Here is a 20160-nt window from a genome sequence, read left to right as displayed (position 1 = left end):
AGAGAACAGGGATGCACCTGTGCTGAAGGGGATGGAATAGACAAATGTTCCTGGGACCTGCTCTGCCGCTCTCTTGTACCACAGGGGGAAGTGATCAGCATTAAACACACCCTCCTTGTCCTCGGCTGTCAGGAAATCTCTGCACAGCCAAAGAAACACAGAGGTGAGAAGTGAATGATTAGATCACATCTCGATTTATGCTGTAGGTAACGATTTCAGAGATTTTGAACTTCGGCACTCACTATGGATGAGGTTAAATACAACAAGATTGTTATTCACGCTGGCAGTAATGACACCTGGTTACGCCAATTGGAGGTCACTAAAATTTGTGTTGCTTCTGTGTGTAAGTTTGCCAAAATAAGGTCGTAATTTTCTCTGATCCCCTTTGATCTGACCAGTGATGACATGTTTAGCCGCATGTCGTCATTCAACTACTGGTTGTCTGGGTGTTCTCCTGAAAACAATGTGGGCTACATTAATAATTGGCAATCATTTTGGGAAAGCTTGGTCTGATTCAGGGAGACGGCATCCGTCCCCCTTTGGATGGTGCAGCTCTTCTTTCTAGGAATCTGGCCAAATGTATTAGTCCTCCAAAACCCTAACAACCTTAGTTGCAGACCAGGAAGAAGAGTTGTAGTTTAACACACCTCTCTGCAGCTTCTCTACTGGTAACCACTCATGACTCCATCCAGACAGAGTCTTGCCCATGTTGGAAATCTCTGACTGTGACTGGATGGAGGTGCTCTCTTCATTCTCTGAAATGGGAGCCAGCTTTGAGCTCGTCTGCCTGGCTGTGTTTTTCCTGGACAGGGCCGCCTTTGACAGTTGCCTTTTGTATCTCTGCTTCTGTCTCCGTGAACCCCAGTCAGCCTTGGCAGATGACCGTTCACATTGAGCATGGTTCTGCTTGAAGTTTCTTCCTTTAAAAAGGAGATTTTTTCCTCTCCACTATTTCTACAAGCATGCTTAGTGTAAGGGATTGCCTTCGAGTCAATGAGTCGAGGTGTCATGATTGTAGCCTTGGTAGCTGGTCTTATTACTTACTTCATTCTCCTGCCGTTTCCTCATTGCTCTCTAATTATCATTTATCTTAATCACCTGCTTCTTCTGCTATATATACGGTTCAGCCCAGCTATCGGGGCCAGATCATTATTCGTCTATTCTTTTTATTCATGTTATGTTTTTGAGTTTTAATTATGTTCCTGGTTGATGTCATGAGTCTTGGAGGCCAGTAGATTGAGAGGGGTTGGTGTCTCCTGGTCATGTCCCGGCTCTTCTCCGCTGAGCCCTCAGGGTTTTGGCTTGGCATGCAGGGGGAGAGTGGGTTCTGGCCCTCCTCCGTGGAGCCCTCAGGGTTTTGTCTCGGAACACAGGGAAAGGTCATTTTTAATTCCTGTAAGTGTGGCTCCATGGTGGAGACCAGTTTAAAGTTCGGCATTTATCCTGGTACCAAGTCTTGTCTATGTTCCTCTCTACCAATGAGCCTGCCTGACTTCATCTGCGTGTCTGTCTGAGCATGCTGCTGGACTCATATAACTCTGAACCTGTATTAATGCTCTGAGAATTTCTGGGATCCTTCTGTCTGTTCCTATTCGGAGCAGAATTTCTGGTCAGGCTAGATATGCCAATTTCTAGATCTCTGAACTGTCCAGTTCTGAACTGTTTCTAGGCCTGGATCAGTCTCCTGCCTGCTCACTGGGCTCCATCCGGACACTTTTGACGGCTCTGGGCCGCATCTCGTTTAGCAGTCCATCAGCTGGATGTTGACGCTGCGGTCCACTTATCCTCAGCAGCACGATTTGTTTTCTGTTCTGTTTTATTATTTTTCTGTTATTAAAACATTTGACACTTCCCATTGTCCAACTCACATGGAATACTGGGTCCATCTGTTCCTGTTTATGACACAATGCAATCAACTGGTTTTCCTTAGATAAAAAACTTTTAATGAATTTGACTGTATGACCTGGTGAACTGTAATGTGCCTTGAGATTACATGTGTTGTGAATTGGTGCTATATAAATAAACTGAATTGAATTGAAACTGAACTGGTTGGAAAGCTGATCTTTGGGTACAAACAGGTTGGTTCGTGACAGACCAGTCCGGGTACCCAGGAAAGCAATCTCCACACCTTTCTCTGGGTTTCTGTGGAAGGGATGCAAAACAGAGAGCATTAGTCAACATCTCTTTGTTTTAGCATATACGTTTTAGGTAAAATTACCCTTTTAAATGTGACGGGTCAAATCATTTCCATAAAAGAGGCATTGTTGCAAAAATGTTGCAATTCAGATGAGTTACATTGTTTTTAAGGTATTTTATTAAATATAACCAAACTTAAACAATTTTAAATAGAGATTTTACACACTGATTAGTATTCTGCAAGCATTTCAGTTAAACAATCTCTTCCTCATCCTGGAAGAGGAAAACATCAGTTGAGTTCTGAGCTTGTGATTTGTCTTAAAGAAGCCTTCTAATTCAACTGCTAAGACTCACTAATCTCTCTGAACCCTACTGAACGACCTGTGCTATGTTATACTACCTGCTTATTTTTTTCTTCCTTTTGGATGAATAGTTAGACTGGTTGGACTGGCTGAAACCTTATCTGTGGATACATGGTAGCAGCCATTTTGTGAGTTTACAACCTTCTTTTCAAGCTGGCTCCACCTTTGAACCAGTTTTCCTAGTTTCATCTGAGCTAATCCATTTTGCACCAGTGCTGCTACATGTTAATGCATTGCAGATAAATTTTCATTTTTCACTGTAAAACCCAATGAAGCTTCGCTGCTTTGATTGATACAATAATACTGCAATAGGGATTATTAACTAATAAAGTTACCAATATTTTAACCTGTGGTCTTTTGTGGTTATTCATTCAGTGAGTGATTTTTCACTCAGAGCCAGAACAAACCCCTTTTGGTTCATATTTGAAGTAAGAGACAATTTATTTGGTTATTAACTCTGCTGATAGTCATAGTCTAAATTACTAAATTGGCGAAAGGCAACTGGATTTTATTAGCAGGTTTGGGAGTAAATGCTTGAGTAACACACAAAGAACCTTGGTAATTAAGCAGATATATGTTATAATCATTTAACTAATATCATTAATTGGTTTAACTCCCAGTTTTAGTTATTTAATATATTCATAATCTTCATGTAAATTGGAACAACACATGCAATGTGCATCTACAGGTCAAGGGGTTACAGTTACATTTGGTATCATTATTATTATTTCTTTTTCCAAAAACATTCCTTTAACATTGCAATTTGTCGAGGGCAAACAAAAAAAGGAACGAGACCAAGACTCGGACTGAACGCTCTGAGAATTCCTGGAACCCTGGATCTGTCTGTTCCTGTTCGGAGCGGAACCCCGATCAGAACCCTGGCAACTGCAACTGCAGTTTTGGTTTCACAGTTGAAATCAGCTGCTTCTGTCACATTGTGTAAAACTTGGTTAATCACTTCTCATAGTTTCTCGGTGCTTTGTGGGTTAGCTCAGCAAGGAAGTGTTGCCTCTAGCTTTGGGCAGCCGTTAGATTGGAGTAACAGATGTCATTGTGTGAAAACTTGGCATCCTCTGACTGTAGACAGGGAAGTAGTATAGAAGTCTTTGCTATTGTTCTTACTCTGATTTGTTGAGAGCCAGACTGTTCCAATAGCTCTTCAGTGGAGCTGTGACTACAGCGTCGAAAAGCACCTCCTGTATCAACTCTCGGTCACCTGAAGGATGTAACACAAGTTATCTCACAAACCACAACAATCAGTTTAGGTGTAACTCTAATATATCTTACATTTGAGGTGGGGTCTCCGGCCAGTCATGAAGAGCTTTATGGCTTGAATCTGGGTCAAGTGCCGGTGCTCATGCTTCTCCTCTGTGTTGCAGTAGGTCCTATATACAGTCCCAACAAATCAGTGCCTTGTCCTCATTAGGCCAAATGAACACAATGATGTAACCCACATAACACCTGAACAGCCACCTTTACAGCCCTTGCCTCACCATTCATCTGCCAGGGCAACATCTGGTTGTTCTAGATCACGGAGCCCTGAAAAACACATGTCAATTACGCTCCAGCAGTGCAGTTCTGTGTTGAGTAGAATATATTATGTTTAGATAGAAATCTGAATGCTGTGTCATGTTATTACATTGTTGAGCTGTCTTTGTAGGATTCACATCATACAATAAAAAAAACTTAGATCAAAGTACCTGCATCCATCGATACGTTTCCCCTGAAGAAATACTTCCCGTGACCTTTCGAGAGTGCTACTCCAACACTGAAGCCACAAAAACAGAGGACAATCCACCTTTAATGGACTTATATACTTTGCAGTTGAAACTGGATATTCAAAATCACTCTCTTATGTTATGTTTTCTATCTCTGAAATTAAATCAGAATAAACAACTTTTGATTCTGGTCCACAAGGTTAGCAGTTATGATAGTTACCACTATTTGCTAAATGGCACAATAGTTATAAGACTGATATTCACAGAACTTATAATCTCTTTTTAATCAAAATCAGATGTTTACACATCTTAAGAATGTTATACCTGTAAACAATCTGCAACAGCCCATATGGTATTTTTAATTACTTTAATTAATTAAAATATTACGTTATTTTTAACATTTACAGTAAGTTTAAAGGAAGCCCACCTGTGGATTTTTGCAATGCAAATCCTTAAACTCTTTGCTTCCTTGTTCAAAATTTTGGAAAAGTCAAAAAATTAGGCAGGGTGTTGGAATGAGAACTGTGTAACAGGGAAAACTCTCAGGTTCTCTCTTGAGTAAAATGTACAAGTGTCTTAAGGATCTGTAGTAATATGTTCAAAAAACTACAAGGGAATATGATTCAAGATGATAATAGAGTCTTATCAAATAGGTCTTGAACCAAAATATAGTAAAAGGTCAGTCAGAGAGAAATGATAGAAACCAGATTAATATTTACAGATCCATCCAAAAGTAAAGTGAAAAAAGACATTTACTCTGGTCTGAAAAACTAGATCCAACACTCTTGACAGAAAGGAGAGAAATTCAAAGGCTTTATAAAAATATCTTGACTGTAAATTTCTGTGGTTAAGTCAAGCAACAGTTACAGGCACCATTCACTGAATTAACGGCATAATGAGATGAGAACATAAAGAAACAATTCAGGACATCAGCCATGGGTTTAATGAAAGCACACTTAAGGAGGATCGAGGAAAATAAAGCAATACCCTGGAGTGGAAAAGGTTTTGGTAGAACTGAAGCTGTGCCTTTAACTAATAGAACAACGTTCCACCCAATAAAACTGGGGAAGAACACCAAAAATACCTGCTCCATTTCATATGGTTTGTAGAAATCAGTTTTCTAAAAAGCTCCCTCTCTCATTATTGTGAAATTTAGGAAATACAAATAAATAAAAAAATCTTAATGGACCTAATTGGAAATGTTTAGTCTGAGTTTTGTTCAGAAAGGTCATTGTTATCGCCTTCCATTTCATTCCGACATGTCCTGAGGGAATCCCAAGGTGCTCCCAGGCCAGTCCCATTAAAAAAGAGCCTCTGACTGTGTTCTTGAAGTGGCCCCCACAGGGGACCATGAGGGACACAGGCGAATGCCTTCTCTTTCTGTCCAAAAACACATAAGGACCTCCAGGACAAACTCCCAAGCAACCTTAAGAACCCTGCAGAGTGCAGAGCCGGACTCTCCTCTCCAGGAACTCTGGCATAGGCCTTCCCAGGAGGCTAAGAAGTACGATCCCTCTACAGTTGGAACAAACCCTCTGCTCCCCCTTCTTATGCAGGAGAACCACCATTCCTGTCTGTCAGTCCAGGGGCACTGTCCCCGACCTCCATGCGACGTTAAAGAGACATGTCAGCCACATTAGCCTGACATTGTAGGGAGCTCTACAGTTTAGCGGATCTCGTCTACCCCCGAAACCTTGCCACTGTAGAGTTTTTTTGTTTGCTCCCTATCTCATTTTTCTGTCATTTAGGAAAAATAAATAACTGTTAAAGGAAAAGTCTGGTCAGCAAAGAATGATCAAGGGATCATTATCTATACCTAAAACTAATATGTTTGTCTTCACCTACATGGATGGAAAAATGTTACAACATCCTTGTTTTCTTTTTTAGTTCATTATATTCTTCTATTTAGTTGTTTAAACTGGTGAAAAAGACAAATTAAAGTAAACAATTGAGGTCCGATAATTTTTTTCATTGAGTTACTCAGAATCAGAATTACTTAATTAATCCCTTGCAGGGACTATGTACTAAAACAGACTGAACTACAAATAAAGTAGAGATGCACCAGAGTTAGTCAGAGATCAATTTGCAGGTCAAATTGGGAAAAATTACAATTTTAATTCAATAACTGGAACAAAACTAAAATAATTCAGAACTTAAAGTATGAACACAACTTCCACTGGCATTTCCACTGACATTTAAATTGAGCTTTCTTTAGTTTAACAAATGTCTTAAACATTTCATACTTCAGTTAAATTAATCTTACAAATCCTCAATTTTCTTTCAAGTTAAAACAAATTTTTGCTGTTTCTCTCATACACCACATTCCCCCCTATTCTTTAATCATAGTTTAAGAAATCAGACATTGAAACAATATCATAGAAATTACAGGAAAAAAAAGGATTTCAGCCAAAGAACCTGTTGAATTTCTAGAAGTAAAACCTCTAAATCACCTGAATGGAGTTCCTTTGATGTCAGTGTAGTAATAATCATTATGCATCTTGAGGACCCGCCTCTGAAAATAAAGATTTGGTCATTATTTTCCTAAGAGAATAAAGCAGATGAGCATAGCTGATACACTGCAAACAAATATTCATAACTGTAACCTTACCCCTCGGTCAACTGTCCTTTTCACCTCCATAGAGAAAGTCCCTGTCCTCCTGTTCACCATAGCATTGCGTAGCTGGGAGATAAGAAGTTTCAAGCCTGGTCAGTGTGCTTGGAAATAAGACTGTTCTCAGGATCATTTAGGGAAATTGAAACTCTTGATAAGATTGAAAAAACTATATTAAAAAGTAATGTTGCAGATCCAAACACATTGAGTCTAAAACGCTTTTTGCTAGAAAAAAGTCAACTTATCATTTTTTTAAATAAGGTTTTGCACTTACAATGTCATCCTTGTCTTCCCACTCCACCTCAGAGAGATCTACACTGCTGTAATAGGGCTTTCTCCTCCTTTGTCCTTCCTGATACTGCACAAAATAAAACAAGACACACATTTTAATGATTCCCTTCTGCACAATCATGCTTAATTTTACTAAAAGCTCACTTGCAGTAGCTAAGCTAGTCTGAAATTACCATCTCCCTACTCTATATACATAATACTGATGCAAAATGCTTAAATTCAGAGTTTTTTTTAAATTAACTCTATAATTTTGTCATATAATGAATCCTCATCTTACTGTCTTATTTATCAGGCACTGTTAAAGCACTGTTAAGGCAGAGTAATTATTTAACAAACCATCTGTGAAATTAAGACTGTCAGGTGAATTAAAATTAATTAATATGATTGATAGTAAATCCTCACTCAAACAAGTACACGTCAAGCTCTGGCACTGCCCCGATCAACATAAAACGTCAACGACTACAACAACAGCCACAAATAGACACAAAGAACCAGCACAGACTGACACACACAGTCGCACAGAGAGCTGTAGCACTAACACTGGCGTACACAGATCCACCAGCACAGCCAAAGCTCCTTGAGGAACCAGCGGTCCCAGAGCGAGGGGCTGTGGTTTCTGCCAGCAAGTGTTAAGTTACCTCTGGGAAATCTCAGGCCAGCCAGCCTTATGAATGGCCTTTATCCCTGCATGCATACATCAAAGGAAAAGGTGGGATTACAGACTATACGAACTCATGTAGCCTCTTAGCCAGATATAACATTATTTTCTATGTGCCCATGGATATCTTTGATGATGTCCACAAAAAAGGGGAAAAAAAGGGTAAAGGAATGCTGCAAGAGTGAGCCAGTCTAATGCAGAAAAACTTAGTTACCAAAGGCCTGAGGTCCGGATGTGTCAGGATGTAGCCATTATTGGTAATTGCAAATGCATATCCATGGATCCCTAGCTGCAGAAAGAAAGGGAGACAAGTCAGCTGAGGTTAAAGAAGACATAAAAACAGTGATCTAGCAGAGAATAGCTGATTGTACCATATGTTTTGGGATGAGCTTCATCAGCTCCTGTAGAGGGATGTCTGTGCCAGCAACCCCCAACAGAATACCCTGGTTTTTCTGCATGAGAAGTCGCAACATATCATTAGGAGGCAATCTCTTTTTTTCTTTTTTTATGTATCCTGTCTGGCAGTACAGCACTCAGAACAGCCAACTGGGGTCAAGGTAAGGTCAAAAAGATTTACTTTATCAAGTGGTGCTTTCTGGATTTTGCCATTATGTTCCAATTGATATATACAATGGGACTTTATTATAAATTACTTTGGGTCTATGTCAAATGGAATGGACACATGGTGAAAAAGAAAGGAGAGATGAAAGAAAGAAACATTGGGCAAAGTTTTAAAGGAAAAGGAGAAGGAAGTTGAGAATAAAGAAGAGAAAGAAACAGAGATAACACAATTAAACACCGTTTAAATCTGCCTCTAGACTTACAGAAAGAGGAAAAACAAAACCGGGAAACCACAAAAATAAACAACGTATGCATATATATACGTAATAACAATTATAGCATCAATGAAAGATACAGAATACGAGGTAATCCCAGATGTATTCATTGGCAAATGCAGATCAAGTGAGCTTTAATATGGCAAGCACTTGAATTTTAGCACCTGTATCTATAAGGTTCCTCTGTATAAAGCAATGAGCCAAAAAAAGTAAATTTACCTGATCTCCACTTTAATACTCTAAATAAGCATTATCTTATGCCATCTTACCGTTTCATTCTTTGTGCTGAAGACTGGCATCGCGACCGTAGTCGTCAGAGTTGGGCCTGATTTATCGTTGAGCTGAAAACCCCCCCACCATAATTAGTTATTAAACCAGACTTATAACAGTTTTTCTAAGAATAACATTTATTTTTTAAAAAATTGCTAATAGAAAACAAATTTTCAGATAATATTCAGATAATAATTCTAAAAGAATCCAATTCTTTTGATGGATTTTTAAAAAAATATCAAAACAATTGTGTCAGGGTCCTGCGGTGGTGTCTAAGCTGGTGCAGCCTTTTTTTCCTCAAGTGGCTGCTGATGAGCAGGGAGGTGCTGAGCGCAGTTGTTCAGAGTTTAGCAGTGGCGGACGACTGAAAAGCAAACAGCTGTCAGTACTTCATCAGCAGAGTGTTGCCATACATGTTAGGAACTCAACTGGCCAGCATCCTACGTCTGCTCCCCATGCCAATCTTGTCTCCTGTGCCCTAGGTTGGAAAACTCCAAATCCCTTTTCGGAGCTCCTTCCGCAACGCACAGGCCTCTGCCGAGCCGGTCAGCCTCTGGCCTGCTCTGCATCCTCTCAGATTTCCTGTCATTTCCTGTCAAGCCTCTGCAAGCCCCAGCATTCTACCAGCGAAGCGCTTGCCTGACAATAACCTGCTGCCGCCTTGCAGCTCGAATGGCCGAGCCCTGCCTTACCCTCCATGACCTGCCTCTTCCCGCTTGCCAGCAACCTCCCCAGCTGCAAACACATGCATCTCCCACCTACAGCCCTCCGCAGCACCCGCTTGCTCTCCCAGTGGATGATTCACGTCTCTTGCGGTAAGTCTTTTGTTCCTGTCATTCTCAACGTTCCCAGCTACTCTTGTTAAGTCTTGCTCTCCGTTTAACTGTGTCTGATGCCTCCTTCAATCCCAGACGTCTTGAAGAAACTCCACATGCCTTCATTTTTGGTTTTTCAATAAACTATCGTATGGTCTATGGTCTGCGTGCTACAAGATCAGGTGAAAGTCCTGTTTGATCAGGTTGGACACCTGACCCTCACATTTTTAGGGGCCTCTGCCGACCTCATTGCCACAGTGTGTCAGTGCACCTAGTCACAATGCAAAAGCGTCTTCTGAGCACAATCTCCACATATGTGACTGCAGCAGGCTAGTCTTTCAATGCTCCTTAGTTTTCTAATCGCTCCCCCCTTGTCTACCAGCAGAATGACATTAAGATTTATCTGTGTTTTTTAATGGGAGGGGCCCTGAAGTGGGCAAAGCACGTTTTCCTGACTGCCAGGACTTTAACCACACCTTTGATAGTTTTGTTCAGGAGTTTAAGACTGACTTTTCCGTAGACTCTGATCCAATGGAGCTTTCCCATCGCCTATGGGCCCTCAGGCAACACAGTCGTTCAATGAGAAATTTTCTTTTGAAATCCAAACCTTGGCAGCAGCAGCCAGTTGGGAGACCAGTGGCCTCATGGCTGCATTCTTCCAGGCCTTAGAAAAATGTTAAATAATCTGCCTGCAAGAGCCCACTTATGGATATGGATATTGAATATGGAGGCCAACTTTGCCTTCCATGAACTAAAAGAGAGGTTCTCACAAGCTCCGGACCTTATCTATCCAGACCCCTGACGACAGTTCATTTTGGAAATCATTGCCTCGGACACCGGCGTTGGGGCAGTCCCGATTTATTTTTTATATAGTAATAAATAATAGCAATAAGATCATAAAGATCAGACAGTTTTAAAATACTTCATGTATTATAAAAAATGTTGGTCAGAAATTTTTAAATAATATTTAGCATAACAAGATACTATTTAAGTGTGGGTACTACAATTACACTACAATAATTAATAAAATATTCTGTGAAATTACATTTAAAATAGTATTAAATAATCTATTAATATGTTATAATATTTAATTATACAACTTCACATAAGGGTCAAATATAATTCTTGATCCAATCATTAAAAAATTTGAAACTGTTCTGAAAGTGTAAGGCTTTTTAGCATTCTAAACAAAGGTGTTATACCTGCACAGGTAACACAGTCATTCCCAAAAAAAAAAAAAGATGTGCTACAACCAGAGATTATCTGTGTCTTTGCTAAGTTTTATCCAGAGAAGCAACATAGTAGTCACACTGCTTATCATGTTGACCTTCATAGAGGCTCCAACTATACACAGGGTGACCAGATCTCCACTGTGCCAAATCGTTCATTTCCGTCCCACTGTCCCGCAAACTGAAATAATGTCATGCATTTGACTCAGACTATGAAAAAAAAGATGTTTTCTTTCAAAAGTAAAGACACAGAGCTGCTGAAATTGTCACAGAGCCAGCCGTCAATCAATATACAATGCTGTGCCCAGCTACAAGATCAACCGCACCAAGCTCGCACCAAAATACAGGTAAAGGGTATCAAGATCTATTAAATACAATGAAAAACTACCTATAATGGAGGAAACATAACCACAACAAAGACAGTATAACAGTTTATAAGAACATTGAAAGATAATTCTTAGAGAGCTTTGGGGGTGTTCCACTTTGCTACCAAATTACTGCATATGTCTGATAGGAATAGACTAGGGGTCTGCATTGGTTGGAGCTACGCAAGCACAGTTGCAGATAATCGTATACAGGCTGCGTTTTCACTGAGATTTAGATACTAAGACCTCAAGCAATCAGATTGAACTCTAAATCTTGTCCATTACATTCAGACCTTTTTGTTTTGTATATTTTTGTTTTAAAATGGTATCAAAATACACAACACAGTAAGCATTCACATATAAAAACAACTTTATAAAAAAACATAGTATATAAGTCCTAGCAGTAAAGAACTTAATAAACCTGGTCAAAGTGTAACTACATTAAAGGGACATAGAATGATTATATAGGGTATTTGGAGCTGGTCCTTAAAGGAATAGTACACCCAAAACATGATTAGCCTTCATTTTCTACTCACCCCCATGCTGAACAACACCCTGGAGTACTTTTTTGATATCTCAAATGCATCTGGAGATCTGGGAGGCTTCTTGCTGTCTGCTGACATTCAAATAATGGAGGTCTATGGTGCCCGAGACAGAAAGGTCCATAAAAGTCCACAAAAAACGTGTCAATATTCCTCCATACTGGTCGTCCAATGTATTCCAAGTGTCCTGAGTGGGTAGCGTCCAGAATTTACTCGAAACAAAGTCATTTAGAATGTTTTTAGAGCATAAACAGTAGTGTATAGGATTTCCTGAAAGCGCGCACATGCGCGATCACGACGCTACGGAAGCCGGCAGACCAAACCAGATGAAAGTGCGCATTCAGCGTCTGCTCTTCCAATAATGCAAGCGTAGAAGAAGAAATGTGCCGTTTACCTGTGCAAAGAAAGAAACAACGAAAGAAAAATGTCTGAGGACTTCAGTGTTGAGGAAGAGCATGAGTTCTTTGCTGAGCTGAATGCGCTGGTTTGGTCTGCCGGCTTCCGTAGCGTCGTGATCGCGCATGTGCGCGCTTTCAGGAAATCCTATACACTACTGTTTATGCTCTAAAAACATTCTAAATGACTTCGTTTCGAGTAAATTCTGGATGCTACCCACTCAGGAAACTTGGAATACATTGGACGAGCAGTATGGAGGAATATTGAAACGTTTTTTGTGGACTTTTATGGACCTTTCTGCCTCGGGCGCTGGGTACCTCCGTTATTTGAATGTCAGCAGACAGCAAGAAGCCTCCCAGATCTCCAGATGCATTTGAGATATCAAAAAAGTACTCCAGAGTGTTGTTCAGCATGGGGGTGAGTAGAAAATGAAGGCTAATCATGTTTTGGGTGTACTATTCCTTTAAGTTCTCTGAATAGGTTGTGTAACATTGGTTGGGCTGAAAATAGCATATTTGCTGTTCTATGTGCCCTAATGCAAGCCTGGTTAAAAGCCCTAGAATAAAACGACAGGTTTTCTTCCATTTATGGTATGCTCATGAATATTTAGATGAGCTATGCGCTGATTGGTTTGTTTACAACAAGCAAAGCTACTGAGCAAAGACGCATCATAGCAACAAGCACTCATTCACTGAGATTGTTTATATGGTAGGGTGACTAGACGTCTTCTTTTTCCTAGACATATCCTACTCATACCCTTTCATACCTAGAAAAATGTTTCCAGGGGAATTTCAAAATCGTCCGGGATTTTGCTAAACTACAGTGCAGCACGCAGTCAAAACGCACTGGGCATTCGAACCGAGCCATTAGCTCAAGGGCTGGTCCGGGAACCCCGGTGGACGGGGGCAGGGAGGGACGAGCAACTGAACCCAAGCCCGGTGACGGTAGCCTGGACCTGAACATCCCCTCATTTCAATAAAAGAAGTTTAGCAAATCCTGCTTTGAACTGTTTGAAGATTTCCAGGTAAATTCCTTGGAGCAAATGAACAGCTGAGCATCAAACTTTACAGGAATCTTCTGATAGACAAAACTAATCCATGCCTGTTGAGTCTTCGGATCCTTGGGAAGACTGTGAAAAATGTCTCTTTTCACCGTGCAGCCTGGAATACTTCATTTACGCCCGTGGTTCTGGCTCATTTTCAATAGAGAAACAGCTTGCTTTGTAATTCTTGTAGAAGTAACCCCAACTAAAGGCTAAACAGCTAACCTGGTACATCTACGGATATTCATGTTCTTGGACCAGTGAACCAGTTGGCTGGTCTGTATGTAAATTTTAGGGTGTGACAAAAGTACAGGCCAGAACCAAATAAGGCACCATCCCCAAGTTTATGTCAACTCCAGGCTTCGTTTGGATTCAACCGTTTTAGGGTGGAAGTTTGGAATTGTAAGATTTGCAGAGAAAGGAGGTGTCGATGGGGTTTGACTGTACGTCCATTTCACCCACTGAACTATTAATTATTAATTATCTATGACAATGTAAACTCGGCTTTGCATTCTATGACACTTTAATACATTATCCTCAATGAAATCTTAAAACCACTAAGCTTGCATTTATAACTGAAGTATGTGTGGTAAGTTAGTGCATCTATTGTGTCTTTGTCTGTATCATTCATGTATGTTTGTGCCACAGACTGCATGTGCATAAAGCTGCAGCAAAAACACTTTGGGCTTCTACAAGTCAGCTTGACAAAATGAAGAATGGTGGACCCATAACCACAATACTGCAGACATTACTGGACAAATCAGTCTGCTTTTGTCTACACAAACTGAATTCACACAAACATGAACACAAGTCAACATATGGATGGGAAACAATCTGCACCCCACCCCCCTCATCATCTCCACCTCTTCCTCCTCTTGGTCTCCCTTCCAATGTCAGTTTTATTATGGGCTTTAGGAGATAAAGTGCAATGATCCACAGAATGATGAATGGTGTGTCTAGGGTTGAGATACAACAGTACACACTCCAGAGGACAATCTCCTAACCATTTGTATGCGAGTTTTCATGTGTGTTTGACTGGATACACCATCTCCTAAGTTGAATAAAGAACAATACATGCTTCTGCCCTAAAAGAGTATCTCCAGACCTTACATTACATGGGGAGTATTGAAGAATGAAGTTTACATGTAATATTTCAAGCGCTAAAATTATTTTGCTTTAAACGTTATACTGTAGCTCACTTTTTCTGAATTTCTGAAGAAAAAAAAAAACAGACAGAATTCCTTTTCACATCCCTCTGGACATAGCTTTTTGTCATTTTTAAGGAACAGATGATTTAAATTTTAATCAAGAGATTTACCTTATGAGCATGGGAAAGCTGAAAAGGAAGAAAAAACACACAGAGATTGAATTGTCAGTGAAAATGAAGCATGTTTGTGCCTTGAATATGTAGACACAGATGTAAAAAGGAAGGGGGGGATCCATGCAGATTAATGGAGCCAATAATTAGGAATTATTACAGAAGCGTAACCAATAATGATGAGAGAACAGATCCAGACATCGGCACTTTTCACTGTACACCACAGGCGCCTCCGAATACCATGTATCTCAAGATAACAACACCACAAATGCTATCTTAAGCTTATCAGGACAAATGTAAAACTCTAGAGGTAGTTCAAGCCTGCAGTAACACTAGATTACCAATGTATATAAAGGATATATCCTGGTAACACAGATGGCACTGGAGTTAATGCAGTTTGACATACTTACAGCACTGTCTGCGTACGCTTCGGTCCACACTGTATCGTGTTCATGATCAATAACCTTTGGACGGCTCATGACATGAAGATACCTCATCACGTTCTCCTGCACATCCGCTAGAGTGGAGATCTGACTAAAATACCCTGCAATGAAACACACACCCTTAAGCACAGTAAAGACTTTCATTTTGGTTAGAGTAACTCTTCTGATAAAGCTGCCCTATGTGTATTTGCACTCTCTGGCCTAATATAAGAATAACACATAGATATGTTTCTGAGATTAAGATGCATAGGGTCCAACAGAAGGATGTTATCTTATAGATTGTGGATTGATGGTTTGACATCTAACCTTTGGAATGAAAAAAATTAAGAGTGAGATTAGTGGGGAAACTACTATAAAGGGGGTCTGGAACAGGATTACCAGTAACAAAAGCAAGCTCAGGAATACAAGACAAACCAATATGAACCATCTGGATTGATCACAGGAAAATTCATGACATTTGCTACCTCACATATAAATCTTAACAAGTTTAGGACTGCACAACATCAACGACACACAGAGTTACTTTGTAAGCGCAACGAGAATGTAAAAGATTACTCTGAAGGCCAATGCAAAGTCAGTAAGGATTGTCATCAAGTGCCAGAGATACTACTAATATCACTACTTTTCTGCATAGGTCCTTACCCATTCATCCCCATCGCCATAAAGAATGGCTAAAGACAATGGTTTGAGATTAAGCTATTTGCCAACATTTGGGGAAACAAGAATATAATAAAATTCAACTTTATTGTCAATACACTGTCACAAGTACAAAGCAAAGAAATGAGCTCTCTGCATTTAACCCATCTCCTTGGAGAGCATTGTGCTGCCATTGTGCGGTGCCTGGGGAGCAGTGTGGGGTTAAGGGTCTTGCTCAGGGACCAAGAGTGGCAGTCCGTGGCAGTGGGGCTTGAACTCAAAACCTCTGGAAAACAAGTGGATTGCCCTAACTACTAGGCCACCACTCCCTCAGTCATGATGTCTCTCTTAATCAAAGTATACAGCAAGGGTACTGGTGTGGGTGTGATTAGACAAGGCCTTTATGGAATAGGAGTTTCTTTTGATATTTATCACCAAATATCCACTGGCAAATTGTGAAAGTGGCTGACAGCTACAAGTCCAACCATTGACCTGGCAGGGTTGACTTTTACAATCCTTACAGTAACAACAAGCCTTTCCTAGGATTATAGCGGATGCAAATAAATGGAGCAAGTGGAAGGGGTTTTTGTATGCACTCAAAGTTGTGTGGTATGAAATGCCCTGATCATCAGGCGAACAAATTTTTTTTTTACCATTCGTAAACAGTTTCTTATCATTTGCAAGTCCGTGTTTTACTACTATAAAATGTTCTTAAATTCAGGGCAACAAAACCTTTCAATTGCTCCCCTATTTAGTGGGCATCCAAAAAAGCACTACAAATAACTTTTTTAGGTTAAGATTAAGAGAATATTTTCATTGAATGTTTAAGCCACCCTGAATCAGACACCACCCTACGTCAGGGTCCATATCGAAACCCACCACTGTAGCAGCACTGAATAAAAAGACTCCATGTTTGTCAAAGGTATAGTCAAGGATTTTCGTGAATTTTTGAAAAGACCGGCCCTCTCGACTTTTGAAAAAAAATGCGAGAGGGAACGCCTGCCTGCAAGAGCATGTATGAGCCCCCTTTTCCTTGTGCACTTTCTGTTTAAAAGCTGCTGTTTACATGGTTCACAGAAGCTTACTTTGCAAAAGAAGATTTGAAATTTTTCCACTATGTCAGACTCACCACTGTTAAGTGAAAATGGGGACGAGCAAGTAGGAAGGCCTTACGTAAACATATCAGAATGATTTACAATTCGGAGGAATGCTTATTTTGATGATCCACCCGGAAAAAGAACACCCTTCACTATACCTTTAAAGGGGTCATTGAATTAAAAACCGAGTTGTCATAGAGGAAGAATGATAATTCAGTGGGTGAAATGGACTTACAGGGAAGTTTAAACCCCATTGACACCTCCTTTCTCTGCAAATCTCACAATTCTAAACTTCAACCATAAAATGGGCGAATCCAAATGAAGCCCCATGTTGATGTAAACTCGGGGATGTTGCCTTATTTGAGGCATTGAAGTGCAATTGAAGTGTCGACTGCCGGGTTGCTGAATGGACCGGACCTCAGAAGAGAGAAATGAGTCGTCCGTCCTCAGCCAGAAGAGGGGGGCTGGGAGCAATTAATGCAAGCAGGGGGAAGCACGGGGCTGCCGGTGTCCAGGCTACCGTCAGTGGGTCGGATTTGGTCGCTCCGTCCCCTGCTGGTTCCCTGCCCCCGTCAGCCAGGGTTCCCAGACCAGCTCTGGAGCTGACGGCTCAGTTGGAATGCCCGGTGTGTTTTAAATATGTGCTGCACTGTAATTGACCAAAATCCTGGAAATTTTTTTAGGTATGAAAAGTTGGACATGTCTGGGAAAAAGAGGACGTCTGGTCAGCCTACTATATAACCAATTTCAATGTTTCAGTGAGTGAGTGCTTGTTGCTATAAAGCGTCTTTGCTCAGCAGCTTTGCTCATTGTGAACCAGCCAATAAGCGCACAGCTCTAAATATTCATGAACATAACATAAAAGGAAGAAAACCTGTTGTTTTATTCTAGAATTTTTAACCAGGCTGGCATTAGGACACAAATATGCCATTTTCAGCCCAACCAATGTTACACACCCTATTCAGAGACCTTAAGGACCAGCACCAAATACCCTATATAATCATTCTATGACCCCTTTAAAGACATGGAGTTTGTCACACATATAGCCCCATTTACACTACCCTCTGAAAACCGATCCGTATCGAGCTTAGGTTTATTTACACACCACGCTAGCACGGTTCCTCCCCTTCTAGTGGCGATCTATGGTACTACTGCTCTCTAGGGGTAAACAAGGAAACCTACATGGCGGCACTGTAACATTCACGAAGTTATGTTTTGTTATCATTGTGATATTTTGTTGCTTGCTGGGAGTCAGGTGAAGAAGGCAGCCTTTGGTGAATTTACAGAGTCAGCTTTTGGGAAGTGATACGTCAAACAATAGTCTAATCAGGGCTTACAGATGCAGGAAACAATGATGGACTTTGAGGCTCATCACACTGGAAATTATGTGGCACGGTAGGGAAGCTTGTATTGTTATGATTGTCTGCAGTTTGTTGAAGTTTTAGTTGATTATGGAGGCTGACTGTAAGGAGATGACGCGGTCTGCTCATGCACTCTTTGTTATCTGAGAACCGAGCCTGAACTGAACCCAGCCGAACCCTACTGATAAACCACCAGTTTTCTGCGGTTCGGTAGTGTCTGGTGCGATTCTGTACAGTTTTGCATGCCAGTTACCATGTTCGGACCAATCTTGGCATGGTTTGAAAACGGTAGTGTAAATGAGGCATGTGTGTTACTTTTTCTACTATGTTACTGCCCCATTGTCACCCTTAATGTTAAACATTAAATTGGTCCATTCTGTTGCTGGATCCCAGTGTATTAGCTTAGAGTAGCAAGGAAATAATTTGACTTGTAGTCAGCTCCTACTGCTTCTGACACTGTCTCACACTGGACATGTGAGATTATTTCGCAGAGGACGTCTGTCAGGGAAAAGGGATTCGCTGCTTGTCATTCTACAATCCCTCTGTGATCTGTTTCCCCGGCTCTGACTTTCCCATTCAGAGAGCACTCATCCAAAGCGATGACACATGGCAGCCATCAGCAGTGAGCAGTCGAGAAGTAGACAGTGACAGGAAGAGGGATTAGAGCAGATTGAACTCTGACCCTGCCCCCCATTCAAGTGACACTTCACTGCCTCTTGGCAGACAACTGAACCAGACCATGCAGACACACACATAGATGTTATAAATGTAAAACAGAAAACCACACTGATTTCCACTTATCTTTCAGCTATCATATACATGCATACAAATTAAAAAGCATTTTGAAATTGTTAATTAAAAAGTCCCCAACCTTTGTTGGCACAAGCCATCCATTTCAGATTATCTGCAAATGCAGACTCCCTTCCAATCAGGTAGGGGAATATTCGCACCTGTGAAGAGAACACAGACATGACAACAAATCAATAATTAAACAATTGAAAATATTGTGTCATTTCATAAACTTTTTTCTTCAGCTTATCTTTTATTAAGTAACTTTGTGTGTATTGTTCTTATATTCTTTAGTCCTTGCTGCAGTTAAATAAACACATTTTCCTTTTGTAGAGGTCTTTGGATGAGGGCAGGAGCCGCTGTCCCTTTGGGGAACATGCTGTGACATGCTGCCAGGCCTGCACGGCTCATTGGCTCCAGATGCTTTACTAAGCATAAAGCATATAGAACACACTGAAGGGCTGCCATGTAAGAGCCTAGAGGGTTTATGGACCAGGTGGGGGTTGTGGTGCCATAGACTGCCTTGTGCTCTGCCAAACCCCGTCAAATCACATCAGTTAAAAAGGATTCAACAAAGGCTTACGCTTTTGCTATTGTTGTACTGTGAATACTGCAGTAGCTGAATTGATTTCAATTGCCTTCAATTTATACAAATGTCTTCATCTGACTGAAGAGCTCTGCAGCGGTGTGTAAGCTTCTAGATGGAGCCCTGTCCTGGAAAGTTGTTAATTTGCCATGCTTCATTCGAATAAAACACAAAATGAGAAAATTTTGTTTTAATGCATCAACATATTGAGAAGGGGGGAAAAACATTCTGACATACATTTTACATTACAGAGTAGTAATGAAGTAAGAAACCAATTCATCACTACATCAGACAGGAGCTGCGGCTGGCATGAAGTATTAAAATGTACATTTATTACTGATGCAAAAAAACTGCAGAACAAGCAGAAAGGTGAGGAAAAAAACACTATGGAGAGTTTTAAAAGAAGAGAAAAAAAGTTGCCAGGACTTACTTTTCTGTCTGGCCAGTTGTACTTCTCAAAAACATCATCGTACATCTTTGTTGCTCCATCCGTCACAAGCATGATGGCCTGACTGCACACGCTGCCTCGTCCTGTCTGATTAAACTAAAGGAGGGAGAAACAAATAATAGCCACATTAGTTTCCTTTTCCTCTCCATTGTGATCAAAGTTTGCCCTGATGCCGGCAATGTACAGCAATACAACAGGTGACACTTTGTTT

General features: G+C 40.6%; 1 protein-coding gene across 2 annotated transcripts in view; it reads right to left on the bottom strand.

Annotated features, from left to right (window-relative positions):
* Window positions 1–20160, bottom strand: part of LOC119779992 (voltage-dependent calcium channel subunit alpha-2/delta-3-like) — a 49519-nt gene that overhangs the window by 4355 nt on the left and 25004 nt on the right. For both annotated transcript variants that reach the window (XM_038279876.1, XM_038279875.1), the window contains exons 12-27: window positions 19932–20045; window positions 18998–19076; window positions 15000–15133; window positions 14590–14607; window positions 8882–8953; window positions 8148–8228; window positions 7991–8065; window positions 7102–7185; window positions 6825–6896; window positions 6667–6728; window positions 4199–4266; window positions 3992–4037; window positions 3786–3883; window positions 3621–3714; window positions 2047–2142; window positions 18–139 (exon numbers count right to left, since the gene is read on the bottom strand). In XM_038279876.1, coding sequence (XP_038135804.1) covers window positions 18–139; window positions 2047–2142; window positions 3621–3714; window positions 3786–3883; window positions 3992–4037; window positions 4199–4266; window positions 6667–6728; window positions 6825–6896; window positions 7102–7185; window positions 7991–8065; window positions 8148–8228; window positions 8882–8953; window positions 14590–14607; window positions 15000–15133; window positions 18998–19076; window positions 19932–20045 — 1315 coding nt within the window. The remainder of the gene's footprint in view (window positions 1–17; window positions 140–2046; window positions 2143–3620; window positions 3715–3785; window positions 3884–3991; window positions 4038–4198; window positions 4267–6666; window positions 6729–6824; window positions 6897–7101; window positions 7186–7990; window positions 8066–8147; window positions 8229–8881; window positions 8954–14589; window positions 14608–14999; window positions 15134–18997; window positions 19077–19931; window positions 20046–20160) is intronic.

Source organism: Cyprinodon tularosa, unplaced genomic scaffold (assembly GCF_016077235.1).
Source record: "Cyprinodon tularosa strain WSP-4 unplaced genomic scaffold, ASM1607723v1 ctg154, whole genome shotgun sequence".
Taxonomy (NCBI): Eukaryota; Metazoa; Chordata; class Actinopteri; order Cyprinodontiformes; family Cyprinodontidae; genus Cyprinodon; species Cyprinodon tularosa.
Note: the sequence above shows the minus strand (reverse complement) of the source record. Positions and strands in the feature narration are given on the sequence as shown.